The sequence below is a fragment of the Octopus sinensis genome, linkage group LG4 (assembly GCF_006345805.1).
Source record: "Octopus sinensis linkage group LG4, ASM634580v1, whole genome shotgun sequence".
Taxonomy (NCBI): Eukaryota; Metazoa; Mollusca; class Cephalopoda; order Octopoda; family Octopodidae; genus Octopus; species Octopus sinensis.
In genome coordinates, this window is record NC_043000.1 from 115,113,547 (window position 1) to 115,133,691 (window position 20,145).

General features: G+C 40.9%; 1 protein-coding gene across 3 annotated transcripts in view; it reads right to left on the reverse strand.

The window, feature by feature from the left end:
- The window catches only part of LOC115210924 (glutathione reductase, mitochondrial), a 31,807-nt gene extending 12,245 nt beyond the window's left edge, over window positions 1-19,562 (reverse strand). The window contains exons 1-7 of one of the 3 annotated variants that reach the window (XM_029779710.2): window positions 19,412-19,562; window positions 8,744-8,967; window positions 7,871-7,986; window positions 7,051-7,120; window positions 4,584-4,716; window positions 910-964; window positions 536-635 (exon numbers count right to left, since the gene is read on the reverse strand). In XM_029779710.2, coding sequence (XP_029635570.1) covers window positions 536-635; window positions 910-964; window positions 4,584-4,716; window positions 7,051-7,120; window positions 7,871-7,986; window positions 8,744-8,967; window positions 19,412-19,427 — 714 coding nt within the window. In that variant the 5' untranslated portion in view covers window positions 19,428-19,562. Of the gene's footprint in view, window positions 1-535; window positions 636-909; window positions 965-4,583; window positions 4,717-7,050; window positions 7,121-7,870; window positions 7,987-8,743; window positions 8,968-9,689; window positions 9,800-10,152; window positions 10,298-19,411 lie in introns of those variants that run through there. The other 2 variants (XM_029779713.2, XM_036502396.1) reach the window with 2 other exon arrangements.
- Between the last annotated feature and the right edge of the window lie 583 nt (window positions 19,563-20,145).

The following is a 20,145-nucleotide window of genomic DNA, read 5'->3' on the forward strand; positions in this document are numbered from 1 at the left end:
CTCGGGCCAACCAAAGCCTTGTGAGTGGATTTAGTAGAGAGAAACTGAAAGCAGCCCATCATATATATATATGTATGTATATGTTTGTTGTTCATGTCTGTATTTGTCCCCCCAACATTGCTTGACAACTGATGCTGGTGTGTTTACGTCCCAGTCACTTAGTAGTTCGGCAAGAGAGACCGATAGAATAAGTACTAGGCTTACAAAGAGTAAGTCCTGGGGTTGATTTGATCGACTAAAGGCAGAGCTCCAGCATGGCCACAGTCAAAATGACTGAAACAAAAAAAAAAAAAATTACATTTGAAAGATTAATCCAAATGAGTTGAGGATTAAACTGTTTTCTTTGAAACCCGGTTTCTCTCCAGTTCATGCCCTGTCTTTCCCTTACACTAACATTACACATCCAGCAGATGGCGCTTACTTCATTTCCCTTCGGCCATCATACATCTCCTGCCATGTTTAGCTACCACATCACAATGAACGTTGTACAGAAACAGTGGATACACAAAAGCTGTGTCGCACCATGGAATCTTACCTTGTCATATCGAATAAGCAGAGAGGTATCTGCACCGAGAGATTTGAATATTCCAGCAAGTTCTACACCAATGTAACCAGAACCAACAACAACACATTTTCTGAAATTAAAAGATAACCTTTTCAGTTATGATGATGATGATGGTGATAGGAAGAAGAGGGTGTTGGTAGTGTGATGGTGATCGTAATTTCTAAGGGACACACACAGCTAAACATCTGGGACTGGGGTGGAAAATCAAGGATTTAAGTTGACCCCATGACTGGACAAAAAACAAATTGACTTTAGTGGGATTTGAACTAACAACGTAAAAGCAATTTGATGTCTTTTACTGTATTTGATATTTACAGATCTAATAGAATGTAGCAATTACTTACTTTGGTAAATCTGGTAATTCAAAAAAACCGTCACTGCTTATACCATACTGGGCACCTGTAAAATATATATATATACAGCTAATTATGGTTTAGAAGAGAGAGAGAGAGAGAGAGAATGCGTGTGTGTGTGTTTGTGAATATAAGGTATGGGCTATGGTTGACATGTATGATGTAGTTCCCAATTTGTGAAGAACATGAACAAAGTAGACACCAAATATATACTTCCTTATATTGTATCAATGGCCAAGAGATATTTAACTGTCATCAGCTCAGTCTACACAGCCATAAGCAGGTACAACAGTGTGGTATAATTCACTGTACTTTATTTAGGCAAGATGTTTAACTATTAAGAGCTCAGCCCACCTGGCTGTAAACAGGTAATCAATATCCCTTGGGAGGAAGATTTGATTTATTCTGCAGCATCTGGGATGTACAATGATTTAAATATGATAAGGGGCAGTGCAAGAGGCATTATGGTAGACAGCCAGCCCCTTCAGAAGAGAAACTGCAGCTAGTGTTGTAGTACATAGAGAAGAAATATTTTATCTGTAAACCAATCGTTGTGATTGGATTTTATTAATTAACTTGATAGCCTACCCTACCACCTCACTAATTTAAAACATCTATACTTGCGGCAACATTTTTGTCTCAGGTATTTGAGTAAATTTCTCTTGGGGCTGTTCATGAAATTTGTATAGGCGTAGGAGTGACTGTGTGATAAGTAGCTTGCTTACCAACCACATGGTTCCAGGTTCAGTCCCACTGCGTTGTACCTTGGGCAAGTGTCTTCTACTATAGCCTTGGGCCAACCAAAGCCTTGTGAGTGGATTTGGTAGATGGAAACTGAAAGAAGCCCGTCGTATATATGTATATGTATATATATGTGTGTGTGTGTGGTGTGTGTGTGTGTGTGTGTGTGTGTGTGTGTGTGTGTGTGTGTGTGTGTTTGTGTGTCTGTGTTTGTCCCCCCAACATTGCTTGACAACTGATGCTGGTGTGTTTACGTCCCTGTAACTTAGCAGTTCGGCAAAAGAGACTGATAGAATAAGTACTAGGCTTACAAAGAATAAGTCCTGGGGTCAATTTGCTCGACTAAAGGCAGTGCCCCACCATGGCCACAGTCAAATGACTGAAACAAGTAAAACAGTAAAGAGGGTTAGCATTCAGACCCTGTGGCTTCATCTATGTCTAACAAGAGAACCTATGGTTCAATGAGGATTTCCTCTACATCAAGCATTGGCAACCAAGCCCATTGGCAACCTTGATCTACAGGCTGTTCTTTATAACTTTATGTGTACAGAGCACACATAATGTCATCATAATATAAACATAAACGTAGGTGGAGGTGTGCTTCCCAACCACATGGTTCCAGGTTCAGTCCCACTGCATGGCACCTTGGGCAAATGTCTTGTACTATAGCTTCGGACCAACCAAAGCCTTGTGAGTGGATTTGGTTAAGGGGTTAAACATAGAGGGGACAAACAAGAATAGACAAACGGATTAAGTCGATTACATCGACCCCAGTGCGAAACTGGTACTTTATTTAATCGACCCCGAAAGGATGAAAGGCAAAGTCGACCTCGGCGGAATTTGAACTCAGAACGTAACGACAGACAAAATACCGCTAAGCATTTCGCCTGGCGCGCTAACGTTTCTGCCAGCTCACCGCCTTATCCCATCATGTGTTTGTACCCCACCGATGTTGGTGTGTTTATGTCCCCATAACTTAGCAGTTTGGCAAAAGAGACCAATAGAATAAGTACTAGGCTTACAAAGAATAAGTGCCGGGGTCGATTTGTTAGACTAAGGCTGTGCTCCAGCATGGCCACAGTCAAATGACTGAAAAAAGTAAAAGAATAAAAGAATAACTTCTTTCTAAAAGTTTGTAACCTAATCTTCAGATAGGATTCTTTTAATTTGAACAATTTCATTTGATTTTTTTTCTTTCTCTCACAATCAATATTTATGTAATATTCTATGGTTATTCTACCTTACTCTGCAAGGAACATAGTGCTGGTTTCCCAGTTTCCATGGCATTATATTCCCCACCTGGGTGGGACACCTGCTGTCACAGAATTACTCATTCTTGCCAGCTAAGTGAACTGGAGCAATGTGAAATATAGTGTTTTGCTTAAGAACACCATGCAACACCTGGCCTAAGAATTGAAACTACACTTACTTACTTGTGGTGACATTCACCCTGGGCGGGTTGAGTCGGCTTCTTCTACCACCCTCGAGGCATCTTGAACCATGGCAGCCCACGCACGACGGTCCTGCGCCAGTTCACTGGAAATAGCAAGCCAGTCACGGTTCCATCGGTGCAGGCCGGCCACATGCGGTCCCGTGAGCACGGAGAGGTCCTCCTTGATTGTCGTAACCCAGGTCTTCAGCTGCCCACCCGCACGTTTCCTCCAGTTGGGAAGTGGAGTTGGGAGGACATCACGGCTCAGTTCACCCACCAGACGCCTACATGCATGGCCAAACCACCGCAAGCGCCGTTGCAGAATGACAGATGGAAGGGGCCACAGAGACAGGCGATTGAAACCACAATCTTATAATCACAAGTCTAAAACCCTAACCACTAAGCCATGCACCTCCACTACTCTATACTACATGTTTATTGAAATATTTTTTCATTGATGTGGTTCATTTTTCTAAATAGTGAAGGCCGACTGTCAGCAAAATGTTGCCTACACCTGCTTCCTGGGGTTACTCAATTTTTTAATAATAGTAACCAAAGTTCCCTCAAATCATACACAACATCTTTTATCTTTTACTTGTTTCAGTCATTTGACTGCGGCCATGCTGGAGCACCGCATTTAGTCGAGCAACTCGACCCCAGGATTTATTCTTTGTACTTATTCTAGTACTTATTCTATCGGTCTCTTTTGCCGAACCGCTAAGTTACGGGGACAAACACAGACACACAAACATATACACACACATACATATATATATATATATATATATATATATATATATATATATATATACACATATATACGACAGGCTTCTTTCAGTTTTTGTCTACCAAGTCCACTCACAAGACTTTGGTCAACCCGAGGCTATAGTAGAAGACACTTGCCCAAGGTGCCACACAGTGGGACTGAACCCAGAACCACATGGTTGGGAAGCAAGCTAATTACCACACAGCCACTCCTACACCTATGTTAACAAAAGACACATTGGATAATGTAGTCCTAGATCCACAATGTTTGAATAAAAGGCGTTGTCACAACTGAAACTCCTTTCATCATAGATTTGCTAGGTCAGGGCTGACCTGGGGTTGAACAAAAATATTAAATGTCAGAACAAGGGAGTCTCAACATGTTTGCTCAAACTGCTAGAAATACCAGTCAAATCTTACTATCCTAAAAATAGAAAGACACGTAAGATAATGTGATCTTAGATATACTATGGAAGGGTCATGGACGGATTATCTTGGCTCACAGGACTGCTTGATTACGACTGTCAACAACAAACAGCAGACACGTGTATGGAAGAAAGACTGGTTTCATTTTAAGTAAAAGTTTTTTTTATACTAGTTAAGGAAGAAGTAATAGTGCTTATAAGCTTTAAGGATTTGAGGATCCAAAGATAACCAGGGACCAGAAAATGGTTTTTGATTGACACTCAAGGTTGTAGAACATAATTAAATATCCCCACGTACCTACCAGGTATATCCGGTATAAGTGGTTTCCCTCCAGTTGCAATCAGAATGTGCTTTGCTGAATAATTCTCACCATTCACATCTATCGTTTGATTAGATAAGAATTTGGCATGACCCACAATTCGCTCAACTTTTGACTAGATGAAGATAACAAAAAAAAATAGATTAATTAACATAAATTTTGTTTATCAGTTTCAAGCCTAACAACTCATATAATTGTAAGCGTACAATAGTGACTTAGCAAAAAAAATATTGTTATGTCATCATACAGTAATCATCATCATCATCATTTAGCACCTGTTTTCCAAGTGGAGGCACATGGCCTAGTGGTTAGAGCAGCGAACTCGTGGTCGAAGGATCGTGGGTTCGAATCTCAGACCGGGCGATGTGTGTGTTTATGAGCGAAATACCTAAGCTCCACACGGCTCTGGCAGAAGGTAATGGTGAACTTCTGCTGACTCTTTCACCACAACTTTCTCTCACTCTTTCCTCCTGCATCATGCAGCTCACCTGCAACAGACCGGCGTCCCGTCCAGGTGGGGAACCTATATGCCAAGGAAACCAGGAAACCGGCCCTTAGGAGCCAGGCATGGCTCGAGAAGGAACAAACAAACCTGTTTTCCAAGCTGGCATGGGTTAGACGGTTTGACTGGGTCTGGTAAGCTGGAGTGCTGCACCAGGTTCCAGTCTGATTTAGCTTGGTTTCTTCAGCTGGATGCCCTTCCTAATGCCAACCACTCCGTGAGTGTAATGGCTACCTTTTATAGGTCACTGGCACAGGTGTCTTTTCCGTGTACCCAGCACTAGCCAGGACTATGGTTTCACTTGGCCTGACGTGTCTTCTCAAACAGTAAATCACCAAAGATGTCAACCACTTGTCATCGCCTCCATGAAAACCAACATTTTTTACGTGGCACATAAAAAGCACCCACTACACTCTTAGAGTGGTTGGTGTTAGGAAGGGCATCCAGCTGTAGAAACACTGCCAGATCAGACTGGACCTGGTGCAGCCTCCTGGCTTCCCAGCCCCCAGTCGAACCATCCAACCCATGCTAGCATGGAAAGCGGACGTTAAACGATGATGATGATGATGATGAAGATCGTGCTTCACCACCTTAGTTCATGCCTCCCTGGGTCTACCACTTCCACAGCTTCCCTTCATGGTCATCAACATCATCATCATTTAATGTTCACTTTCCATGCTAGCATGAGTTGGATGATTTGACTGAGGACTGGTGAACCAGATAGCTGCACCAGGCTCCAATCTTGATCTGGCAGAGTTTCTACAATTGGATGCCCTTCCTAATGCCAACCACTCCAAGAATGTAGTATAATATAATATGGCATTCACTGTATGAACAACAGATGGTATGAATGCATCCAAAACAAAATCGATAAGAATCCAAACCAAAAATTGAAAAATATAAATTCCACTGATTGATGGTACATGTAAAAAATTTGCCAGACATAAGAATACACAAACACATAGATTCAAAATTTACTAAATCTCACAGCAGAAGGCAGGGTTTTACTTAAGAAACACTTTTGTGATATCATCAAGAAAGTTGAGCCTTTAAGTCAGTAACCAGCCTAACAACTGGGGAAAGATAGCAGAAGACCATAAGTAATAGAAGCATGTAGTGTATTATATGGTGCCATAAAGTACAGCAGAAGAGAATAAAGTACAGTATTATGTAGAATAGTAAAATCATCATCATCATCGTTTAACATCCGTTTTCCATGCTAGCATGGGTTGAACAGTTTAACCAGGGTCTGGGAAGCCAGAAGGCTGCACCAGGCTCCAGTCTCATCTGGCAGTGTTTCTACAACTGGATGCCCTTCCTAACGCCAGCCACTCCGCGAGTGTAGTGGGTGCTTTTTACATGCCACCGGCACAGGTGCCAGAGGAGGCTGGCAATGGCCACGATTGGTTGGTGCTTTTTACGTGCCACCGGCATGGAAGCAAGTCAAGGCGGTGCTGGCATCGACCACATACAGATGGTGCTCTTTACGTGCCACCAGCACAGATGCCAGGATAGGCTGGCAACAGCCACAATCAGTTGGTGCATTTTACGTGCCACCGGCACAGAAGCCAGTCAAGGCAACACTGGCATCGGCCACATTCGGATAGTGCTTTTTACGTTCCACCAGCACGGGTATCACAACTACAATTTCCATTTGATCTTTTGATGTTGATGTACTTGACTCAACAGGTCTCCTCAAGCACAGCAGGTCACCCTACGATCAAAATATAGTAAATTAATATGTAATATGGAGGGTTTGCATTTTATCTATGGGTATCTGATTTATTTTCATATTTACTTTATTACACTGCCTGCCATTACTCCCTCTCCCCCAGATAACTCTTTTAGGGACAGCCATCATTCTTTTTAGCACCATCTTGACTAAACATAATGATTATTGTCAAAATAGCTTTAGAAGTTGAATAGCTAATTTTGTCAAATACTCACTTTTTCTAGGTTATTAGCATAAATTCCATTTAGTCTCTTGATGTAGGCGTCACGAGATTTCTTCAAGTGTCTGTTATAAAATAGAAGAGAACAGTGAGACTGATGGGAAGGTTATGCAGTCTCAGAAACGAAGTAATTTTCATCACTATTGTTTTTATCTTTTACTAGCAGTATCACCCAGCGTTGCTCGGGCTTGTTTTCTTTTCGACTCTTTAGAATTGGAATTTTTGAAAAGTAAAAGTTTTGCATTATGTAGCTTGTTATTCTCTTTAAGTGAACATTTTTCTGGTTGAAATACACCAAAAAATAGTGACACAGTAGTAAAAAAATATCATAAAAAATAGGGATTTTCATAGAAAAAAAGCACCTTTTTGATGTAAATAATTTTTGGTGTTAACATGGTCCGATTTGAATTTTTTCTTCTATGGAAGGAAGAGCAAGCCTTCTTCTATCATACTCTCAATTTTGGTCAAATTGCACCGCAGGGTCTCGGAGGAGATAGTGTTGGTTGAAGGCTACCAAATCTGCCATACACAGACAACTTCAGCTTTATATTATCATCATCATCATCATCGTTTAACGTCCGTTCTCCATGCTAGCATGGGTTGGACGGTTCGACCGGGGATCTGGGAACCCAGAAGGCTGCACCAGGCTCCGGTCTTATCTGGCAATGTTTCTACAGCTGGATGCCCTTCCTAACGCCATAACAGATTAAGCCATGGAAACGAAGGCAACTTGCTGCACTGATCTGTCACACAAGAGAGGCAGATGAGAAAGTTATGTAGTGTAGGAACAAAGACAATAAGTTTTAATGACTCACTTGAAATCAAATTCCTTCTTCTCCACCGAGAAACCATAATCCTGATGATCCCTTATATATTCAGCATGGACAGCAGCATTGAACATCACCTTCTTTGGGACACAGCCAACATTGACCTGCGTGGGAGAGGTAAAAGACCGGTCAAATAACCAAAATTTTCCTAGTGTGCTATTACCTATTTCTTTACTACCCACAAGGGGCTAAACATAGAAGGGACAAACAAGGACAGACAAACGGATTAAGTCGATTATATCGAGCCCAATGCGTAACTGGTACTTATTTAATTGACCCTGAAAGGATGAAAGGCAAAGTCGACCTCAGCGGAATTTGAACTCAGAACATAACGCCAGACGAAATACCGCAAAGCATTTCGCCCGGCATGCTAACGTTTCTGCCAGCTCGCCCAGTGTGCTATTACCACACAGTGGTATATATACATATATACGACGGGCTTCTTTCAGTTTCCATCTACCAAATCCACTCACAAGGCTTTGGTTGGCCCAAGGCTATAGTAGAAGACACTTGCCCGAGGTGCCACGCAGTGGGACTAAACCCGGAACCACGTGGTTGGCAAGCAAGCTACTTTTATTCATCAAATTGGCCATGAAAGCCGTACACAGATGAAGAAGCTGCGGGCTGGACAAAGGCATTAATGAGATGAGGACGATAATGATGAACAAAAATGGGAGGGGCACCGGCGCCCGCCGACCGATAACCCCTTACTTACCACACAGCCACTCAGGCTGATTTATTTATAAAAAGAAAATAGATTAATTCAACAAATGGGGGGGAAAAGAATTTCTTGGCATGTTTTTACAATACTGTAAGGAACTATCAAACAGTAGATAACTTGAAGACATTTTTGTTACTTACGCAAGTACCACCCAATGCAGCTTCCTCAATGATGGCCACTTTCGCACCAAATTCAGCAGCCCGACGGGCACTACCCAGCCCACCTGAGCCGCCACCTATTACTAGGTAGTCATAGGTGACGTGTGGAGACATTGCACTCAAAAGGCGTGACATGACAGCAGCTTTGAGGTGTTTTCGGCCCCGACTGAGCAATGAACTGGGAAGTGTATGCCCGGAGACAGCACCTGCGGGGGAGAGAAGAGAGAGATAAAGAGATATTAAGAGAAGAAACGTAGGCGGAGAGAGGGATAGTGAGAGACAGTGATAAGTAGAAAAGAGAATGAGGGGAAGGGGAAGCTAGCCACACAAATATAAACATCCACACATGCATAAAGACACACAAACACACAATCACAAACACACGTGCACAGCAGCATGACTTAACTCCAGAAACTAAAAACAGTAAAAGTATATATATATATATATATATATATCGTTGCTATTATGTTGAACTGTCGTATGTCCAAATCCCTTTTTGTTTTGTTTTTTTTTTTTTTCAATATCAATGCTTGCAATAACCGGTTCTTTTGGTCAACCTATCGTATCTCCAGCTGCTTCAGGTGCCAAGATATGAAGACTGTCAAAGTGTAGTAAAACGGCTTAGCATTTTTTCAAAAGTAAAGTAAGTCCCACATACAACAGTTTTGCAAAAATATTTCTGACTGAAAATATCCTACATGTATGGAGTTATAATTTTATGTACCCAACAAAGTATTATTGTGAAGCTGAAACTGTTGCTAATGCAAAAAGAAATAGAATGGTGAAACTCTTTTTACCTTTTCTAAAAAAAAAGCAACGTTTTGGACTTACAACAGTTTTGCATAATAGCAACGATATATATAAATGTATGTTTATTACAAAATAAGGCTGCACATAAGCTATATATATATATATGATAGACACGCACGCAGAGTCCCTAACACCGTGAGGTTTCACTTGGGGTTTGTCTTGTATTCCAGCCCCAGATTGAGCAATGCCTTGTCAGTGAATTTAATGGATGGAAGCCGCAGAAGCCCGGGGTGTGTGTGTGTGTGCGCGAGTGAGTGGGTGTGTGCGTGTGTGTGTGTGTTGGGTGTGTGTGTGTGTGTGCGTGTGTGTGTGTGTGTTGTGTGTCCGTATGAGTGTGTGTGTAAGTGTGTGCGTGTCGGTGTGTGTGCGCGTGTGAGTGTGTGTGTGTGTCGGTGTGAGTGTGTGTGTGTCGGTGTGTGCATGTGGGTGTATGCGTGTGGGTGTGTCGGTAAAGTTTTGGGGATCGTCTCCCACTACATGTCCACCGGTGTTGCTTTCTTTGTTTCCGTAACTTAGCAGTTTGGTAAAAAAAGAGAAAAAAAGAGACTGGTGGGGATAAATGCCAGACTTCAAATAAATACCAGGATCAATTTGCTCAAAAAACTTTTTAAGGCGTTTTAGCCCGGCTGCCAGCTAATAACTCGAACAAATACAAAAATAAAAAGAATGTGTGAGTTTAAATATCGGAGAGATAAACGACCAGAAGGAAGAGTGTGTGGAGGAAGCCAAACTAGTTTTCATTAAAACACCCCATTAGAGGAAGAGGGGGAGGGAACAGAGAGAGAGAGGGGAAGGAGTGAAGTGAAAGGTAAAGTTTGTGAGAGGAGGAGGAGAAAGAGTGGGGTGGCAGGTGATGCCGGTGAGGGAGATGTTCCTTCTATATTTAGACTGGAAATAGGTTAAATTGAAAATGAATCTCACCTACAACCAGTTTTAATTTCACACAGAACTGTTTATTTATATATATATATATTTACATAATATATATACATAGGCGCAGGAGTGGCTAACACCACTGTATCTCAATCATTTTATGCTCACACACATACACATATATAAGTAGCTGACTGGCAGAGATGTTAGGGCACATGAATTCTTTGTGATAAGCATTTGGGTCTACAATCTGAGTTCAAATCCCACTGTATATATGTACGAAAGAACATGGCTTAGTGGTTAGGGTATTCAGCAGAAATATTTTCTCACACCCAGAGTTGCTGAAGCATGGAACAAACTACCTGCATCAGTTGTTAGTTGCCAAGACATTGCATCCTTTAAAAACCTCCATACTTCCTGCAATTCGCCAACACTACACCTGATACCACCACCACCCCCGCCACTCCATACACATGCACACATGTATGACTCATACACTTTCGTCCTGTTTTGTCCCTTTATGTTTTCCAATCATGTTTGTCAGCCCTTGTGGCCAATAAAAGAATTAATTATTATTATCATTATTATTATTATCTGATCTGCCAGCTGTAGAAACTCTGCCAGATCAAGATTGGAGCCTGGTGCAGCCATCTGGTTCGCCAACCTCAGTCAAATCGTCCAAACCATGCTAGCATGGAAAGCAGACGTTAAACGACGATGATGATGATGATGATTATTATTATTATTATTATTATTATAAAACGTCTATATCCATCTAAACACCTAAAACAATCAGTGAAAGCATGGAACATGCCACTACATTATCCTTGTTTGCGAGTGATGGCTATGGTTGATACACACACACACAATGGGTTTCCACAGTTACAGTTTACCAAATTCTATTCCCAATTCCAGTCATATACCAACACCATGCTGTCACATGGACTCATGGCTACACAATGTGTCCACAATAAACAAAAGTAGTCTAAGAATGAAATCAACATTCTCGTAAATGCATAGTTTTTGCCTTTCTCAAACTGAAAGCATAGACACTTCATGTCTGAATTATACTGCCAAAAGAACAGTCCCACTGTTCAATAACTGACTGGAAAAGCAAATAGAGAGAAGAAACTCAAAACAAATTTAAATTCATTCACAGGCATTTTGGCAAACTTCAACATGTATTTTCTGGAATTCAGTTCAACAACAACATCCACAACACAACCAGCAACCACAGCCATTCCTCAATGCTAACACAATTGATGACCTACTAAGCCCCACAATCAACAGCTCTTCACACTCCAGTTGTCCACAATCCTCCTTTCCACGCATATGGTTGGTGGAAGTTTGAGATGGGATGCGGAGGGGAGTTTTACCAGAGGTGTGTGTGTGTGTGTGTGTGTGTGAAGGTAAGGGGTATATGGCCAAAAAGGATATGGCTGTATGTATGGATGGTCATAATATTACTTAGCTTCACAAATTTTCTCAAGCACAGCAAATCACCAGAAGTCATGGCCCCTTATCTCTGTGAGGCTCAACATCTGGAGATTATTTCTCACCATCTCATCACTTCATCCCACGGCTTCCTAGGTCTGCTCCTTCCACAATGAGCGATTGGCACTTCTTTATGCAGCTGTCCTCATCCATATGAATCACATGACCATACCAGCATGGTCTTCTCTCTTGCCTCTTATAGCCAGTTTTTTTTTTTCTTTTAAATCATTGACACTCTCTCATACAGGTACACTGACATTACCCATCCCATGGAGCATGTTGGTTTCATTCCTGTCAAGCCTTCACATGTCCACTGTAATCACAGTCCATATTTCACTGCTACTAGTATAGCTCTTTGTACACAGATATCATACAATCTTTTACTGAGGGAGAGGCACTTTGTTACCAACAAAGGTAGTACCTCTCTGAATTTGCCCATTCTTATTCTAGCAACTTTCATATAAACCCACTGCTAAATTGGTTGCCTAGGTGACAAAAACTATCGACTAGTTCTAAAGATATCCCCACCACCACCAACAGGCTATTTGAGGGAGTCTATTTTCTGTACATTCTTAGTACTTAATGTACCTAGACATCTATTGATCACACAAAAAAGGATATATATATATATATATACCGGAGTAAACACATAAATGTGAAACAAGGTGGAAAAAAGAGGACTCAAATACCAGTGGTAGAGTAATATGCTTTAAATAAAGTATATATATATAATAAATGGAAAAATATGTTGTAAATACACAAACGACAAGTAAAAAACGTATAAGGTACATTGAGTGCACAAACAGGCAGAAGACAGACACAGATGGTCCAGTTTCGCACCATTAATGAGTAATACCATCTGGTTGATAAAAGAAGAATTTGGGACCTTCTGTGTCTGTCTTCCATCTGTTTGTGCACTCAATAAACATTATACATTTTTTTTTACTTGACGCTTGTCTATTTACAATACATTTTTTTCATTTATTAACAGGACACAACACACCCCAACTTTTATTAACAGTAAGTTATCAGTGGCACTTGAAAAGCACCATCCAAACGTGGATGATGCCAGGTACGCCTGACTGGCTCCTGTGCTGGTGGCACATAAAATGCACCATCCAAATATGGCCAATACCAGGGCCACCTGACTGGCCCTGGTATTAGCCACATTTGTTACCATATTTCTGTAGAGATGCTCTGTCTTTTTTCCAATTAATTTTAAATATAACAAAGAATTTAGTAAAATAACTTGGTTATCATTAAGCTAGTGTTAGGAACATAAATTGCAACTAAGGTTTGGTGGAAGATTTTAATCCAGAACTTTTGAAAACAACACATTTGTACTACAGCGCTAGAGGCGGATTCAGGTAACGAAAGGGTTGAAACAAGATGACGATATATATTCGATATACAGAGGAGAAGTAGTTTAAAAGTAGATCTACATGAATGTGTTAACATTATTTAACCCTTTCATTTATTTTGAGGTGCTCTGTGTTTCTTTCAATTAATTTTGAATATAACAAAGAATTTAGTAAACTAATATAATTATCATTTTAGCTAGTGTTAGGAACATAAATTGTGACTAAGGTTTGGTGTAAGATTTTAATTCAAAACTTATGAAAACAAGATATTTGTACTACAGAGCCAGAGACAGTTTCAGCCAGGTCGGTATTGAAAGGGTTAAGAATTGTTTCTCTATTATATGTTTTAACCTTTTAGCTACCGTATTTATTTTGAGATGCTCTGGGTTTCTTTCAATTAATTTTAAACAGAACACAGAATTTAGTAAAATAACTTGGTTATCATTAAGCTAGTGTTAGTAACACAAATTGTGACTAAGGTTTGGTGGAAGACTTTAATTCAAAACTTATGAAAACAAGATATTTGTATTACAGAGCCAGGTTCAGTCAGGTTGGTAACAAAAGGGTTAACCCCAGGTTAACTTTAACCAGCTATAAATATCCTGTCTTTTTGTACATCTAGAACATTGCCTGAAGTGTCCTTCTTTTCTTTAGATTACACGGGGAAATTTTAAGAAGATTTGGTTGCTATTACTAGCAGCTCAAGCAACCATGTAGCTCATATATGAGCAACACATATATGGGCTACACTTGAGCTCATTAGCTCGCGTGTGTGTGTGTAATCATGCATATAATGTGTATAATTATGCACATTACCTTCAGTGGCCATTCTGTAGTAAATAAGGTTCGCAGAATTAAATAAAAAATTAACCAGGAAAGGATCAGTGAGAAAAGGCCCAGCTGCTATTAAAACCAAAAAAAACTTGTACAGAACGAGTTCCGCTGTGAATAAAGTGAACACTTGTGATCTTATGGCAGTGATGGACTGTATTAAAACACTAGATTCAAGATGTTTAGAAAAAAAGTTTGACACCTTTCAAAGGGAAACAGTTTGTTTAGATATGATTCTGATGTATGTTTTGAAAAACATATCTTGTTCAGCAATGGCTTGCGGATTTTTGCAGAAGGGGGCTTTGTCACAGAACACATCAAAAGGTTTTTTTTTGTAGTAGTGTGCTAAAAAACTTGCTTCCAGGTTCAGTCCCACTGCATGGCATCTGGACAAGTGTCTTCTACTATAGCAATCAGGCCAATCAAAACCTTGTGAATGGATTTCATGGACAGAAACTAAAAGAAACATGAAGGCAGAGGCTGGCAGAAACATTAGCACACCGGGTGAAATGCTTAGCAGTATTTCATCTGCCGTTATGTTCTGAGTTCAAATTCCGCCAAGGTCGACTCTGCCTTTCATTCTTTCGGTGTCGATAAATTAAGTACCAGTTACGCACTGGGGTCGATGTAATCGACTTAATCCATTTGTCTGTCCTTGTTTGCCCTCTCTGTGGGTAGTAAAGAAATAGGTATTTCGTCAGCCGTTACGTTCTGAGTTCAAATTGCACTGAGGTCAACTTTGCCTTTCATCCTTTTGAGGTGGATAAATTAAGTACCAGTTGCGTAGTGAGGTAGATATAATCCACTTAATCCGTTTGTCTGTCCTTGTTTGTCCCCTCTTTAGCCCCTAGTGGGTAATAAAGAAATAAGAAACTAAAAGAAGCCTGTTGTATATATGTGAGTATGTGTTGTCGTGTCCGTCCCCCAAGGTCATTGCCAGTGCTGCTGGACTGGCTCCTGTGCAAGTGGCACGTAAAAAGCACCATTTGAGCATGGCCATTGCCAGTTCTGCCTGACTGGCCCTCGTGCCAGTGGCACGTAAAAGCACCCAGTACACTCTCAGAGTGGTTGGCATTAGGAAGGGCATCCAGCTGTAGAAACTTTGCCAGATCAAGATTGGAGCCTGGTTCAGCCATCTGGTTCGCCAGACCTCAGTCAAATCGTCCAACCCATGCTAGCATGGAAAGTGGAGGTTAAACAATGATGATGATGATGATATATATATATATATATGTCCACTCATATGGGTGGTTGATGTTAGGAAGGGCATCCAGCCATAAAAACCTTGCCAAAACAGACACAGATGTCTGGTGCAGTCTCCAACCTGGCCAGCTCCTGTCAATCTCTAACCCATGTCAGCATGGAAGGCAGATGTTAAAGGATGATGATGAAGATATATATATACACATACATATAGATAGGTGCTGGAGTGACTGTGTGGTAAGAAGCTATCTTCCCAACCACATGATTCAAGGTTCAGTGCCACTGCGAGACACCCTGGGCAAATGTCTTCTACTATAGCCTCAGGCTGACCAAAGCTCTGTGAGTGGAATTGGTAGACGGAAACTGAAAGAAGCCCGTCATGTGTGTGTGTATGTATGTATTTGTGTGTCTGTGTTTGTCCCCGCCACTATTGCTTGACATCGTAGATTCGCGATGTCCTCCTCCCACCTCCATTTCCCAGCTGGTGCAAATACATGGGCAGGCAGCTGAAGACCTGGGCAACGACAATAAAGAAGGACCTCTCCGAACTCTCAGATCCGCAGGTGGTCAGTCTGCGCAGATGGAACCGTTAATGATTCGCTATCTCCAGTGACCTCACACAGGACCGTCGTGCGTGGGCCACCATGGTTCGTGATGCTGTTAGGACCAGAGAAGAAGCCAGCTTAACCCACCCTGAGTGAATGCTGTCACAAGTACAAGTAAGTACATTGCTTGACAACCGATGTTGGTGTGTTTACATCCTCCAGTAACTTAGTGGTTCAGCAAAAGAAACCAATAGAATAAGTACTGGGCTTACAAAAGAATAAGTCCTAGGATTGATTTGTTTGACTAAAGGTGGTGCTCCAGCATGACCGCTGTCAAATGACTGAAACAAGTAAAAGAATATATATATCAAAATCACAATCAAAAATGGAAATTATAGTTGTGACCGATGCCAGTGCCACCTGGTTGGCTTCCATGCTGGTGGCACGCAATAAGCACCATCCATACATGGGTCATTGCCAGTTGCAGCCTGACTGGCTCCTCATGCCGGTAGAATGTACAAAGCACTGTCCAAACATGGCCAATGCCATCCCCCACCACCCCGACTGGCTCCTGCGCCCGAAGCACGTAAAAAGCACCATCTGAACATGGCCGATACCAGTGCAACTTGACTGGCTCCCGTGCCGGTGGCACATAAAAAGCACCCCCTTCATTCTCAGAGTAATTGGCGTTAGGAAGGGCATCCAGCTGTAGAAACGTTGCCAGATCAGATTGGAGCCTGGTGCGGCCTCCTGGCTTGCCAGTCCCCAGTCAAACCGTCCAACCCATGCCAGCATAGAAAATAGACGTTAAACAATGATGATGATGAGAGAGAGAGGAAGAGAGCCACATCTATAATAAAGGCCATTGTCTATCCACACCCACACATTTTTTTTGTTCTGCTTATGGTTTTCACAATTTTTTATCACATTATCCTATAGAAGAAATAACAAAGATTATGAATTTCACTATTTTTTGGAACAAAAAGATACAGTATCTTCTATATAATACACTTCGTTTAGTGTTTGTGTGTATCTGTGATCTGTGTGCGTGTATAAGCATATATGCATTCATGGACACACACATATGTACACCCCAAATATATATACATATATATATGTAAAGGGAAGTGAGCAAGAGAAAAACTGATCATTAAAATACACCCCCACTTTTTCCACACTCCCCTCCCTCATCTTCAGGTTCTTTTTTGCCATGCTTCCTTTTCTTTCTCTCTCACTTTGCTTCTTTATATGTGTGTGTGTGTGTGTGTGTGTGAATATATATATATATATATATGTATAAAACCAGAATCAACCAGGCAGATTGCTCCACCAACTAAGAACAGCCATGCACCACTGCCCACAGAATCAAGAATGCGCTATCAATCTGTCAATCCTACCGGTGTCTGGACCAGGTGAGTTTTATGGTTCCAAGTTTAGTACCACTGCATGGCACCTTGAGCAAGTGTCTTCTATAATTGCCTGGAGCAATATTAAAGCCTTGTGAGTGAATCCGGTAAATGAAAACTGAAAGAAGCCCATTGTGTATATATATATAAGGCACCAGCGCTTGTTATTAGATAATGTAATGCTAGATATACCAAGCTTGAAAAAAAAAAGTACCAGATAGAATTGTCAGGATTGGTATGCCTATAATCATAGGTCAGCTGGATCAGAGCTGACCTAGTGTTAAAGAATAACATCAGAATGTAGAAGGACTGTATAATAAACTCAAAATATTTTTAACTGACAAGAGAAATGAGTAAAGAATTACATGAAATAAACAGAGTTTGGTGTGTATACACAAGACTTAATATTTCAAGGGAGTGAGGGGGAGGGCAGTGTTCATTGAAAAATTAATTTCCAACACAGGTACAGGGTAGTAACCCTGGTAAATAACAAGCACTTATTTTATTCCCATGACAAATGACAAGCAAAGCCAACCTTGTGAAGTAGTTGAACTTTGAATAAGAAGGGACATAACTAAATTTGATATTATGGTGTGCAGGATGGTGTCAATATCCGAGTCACTAACAAGCACACATTCTTGGGCAAAATAGAGGCCTTTAAATTACAGAAGCCTTCTTATCAACAGGTGAGAATCCATAATAGCAAATTAATATTGTTTACTATTAAGTTGGTGCCAGTGTCATATGAAAAGCACCTGAGCCAGTGCTGTGCAAAAAGCACCTGTGCTGGTGCCACATAAAAAGCACCTATACCTATTTCTTTACTACCAAAAAGGGGCTAAACACAGAAGGGACAAACAAGGACAGACAAAGGTATTAAGTCGATTATATCGACCCCAGTGTGTAACTGCTACTTATTTAATCTAACCCGAAAGGATGAAAGGCAACGTCGACCTTGGCGGAATTTGAACTCAGAACGTAACGGCAGACGAAATAACTATTTCTTTATTACCCACAAGGGCTAAGCATAGAGGGGACAAACAAGGACAGACAAAGGTATTAAGTCGATTACATCGACCCCAGTGTGTAAACGGTACTTAATTTATCGACCCCGAAAGGATGAAAGGTAAAGTCGACCTCGGCGGAATTTGAACTCAGAACGTAGCGGCAGACGAAATACCGCTAAGCATTTCGTCCGCCGTGCTAACGTTTCTGCCAGCTCGCCGCCTTAATGCACCTATACCGGTGCCAAGTAAAAAAAACACCCGTGTCGGTGCCATGGGAAAAGCACCCGGTACACTTTGTAAAGTGGATGGCGCTAGGAAGGGCATCCAACCGTAGAAACCAAGCTAAAATACACAACTGGAACTTGGTGCAGCTCACCAGCTTGGCAGCTCTAACGAAACCGTTCAAGCCATGGCAGCATGGAAAGCGGGTGGTGATGGCGTAACTTCTTAAATGTAGCTGTTGTAGGTGAACTGAAATGTAAAATATGAAATTGCCTGCGACACAGACACTTGAATATAAAGTTTAACTCTTTCCTTAAGTGTGTATGTGTAGTTATTTATTGTCCTGGATATGGGAAAATATTTCTGAGGAAGCCTGACCTTGTATTTATTGGTTATCTCAATGTAAAATCCGGTTTTTAAGATATTTAAAGACGAACCTTTGCATTGTCGTTCAACTTGCAAGAAATAACAGCTAAATTTCTTTTTAAAGGACATTATCTTGAAAAACGAGGAACACACTGAATATACGCAACGCCCAACAAAAAGACAGGTCGGTCATGGCTGGAACACCTTTGGTTATAGGTCTGCCAAATGAGGATTAACCGAGCACTAACAACGATGACAACTACCCTTTGGAATATATAACTGATAGATAGGCAAATATTTTGTTTTATAAAATTTCTTTTCCATAAAAAGTAACCAAAGAAGCCTCCTGTTCCTTCGATTTAGTGATAATGGCTAAAAACAAAAAAACTTCGTAGATTTGCCGACAATACCAAAGCTATATATGGCCTAGCAACAGATTCAGAACATATTAATGATGCTTCGATAAACTTAAGGATGTCTTATTCTAACATTCAACTTATGTAGTAGTAACAAATATATAGCAGTAACTTACGTAGAAGCACCTGCATTGCCGGATAAAGTGCCGTTGTACTCGCTTGCCGGATAAACAGCTGTTGCTGTCGTTACTTGCCGGATAAATTGTTGTTGTTCTTGCCTCGTGGGCGAATTGAAATTCCGAAGGTAAATATATTGTGAATTATGTCCCTTGATATGGAACTCTTTAAAACCTGATGACGACGATGATGATGCCAATGTGATGGCTAAACATGCTAGAAATAGCAACCAAATCTCCCCGCAAATTACAACCTGTCGTATAGACAGGATGATGTTCTCGATCAGGGTTTGAGGCTAACCAATTTCTAGTTGCTCGCCAGGCATAGACAAATGAGTTAAGAAGGGAAGAAGTTATTTGATAATGTGGTCCCAGATTTACTGTCTGATTAAAATACACAGTTAGAAGGCCTTTATGGCTTTACTCAATCACAGCCGAACAAAACGTATTTGGTTTCAATTGCAAGGGTGCTGGATGTCTGGTCAACCCAGACAGACAGTGATGTGATTTTTCAAAAATATATCTTTGATCTTTTCCTTTTGAACGGCAGATGTCAACACAATTTCTAGTTAACTAAACACTTTTAAACTTCGTATACTGGTAGAATGTGTCTATAAAACATCATTTTTTCTTGGCTTTAATGAGAAAATTATACGAAGTTTTAAAGTGTTAGTTAACTAGAAATTGTGTTGAAATCTGCCGTTCAACAGGAAAAGATCCCCATTTAATCATCA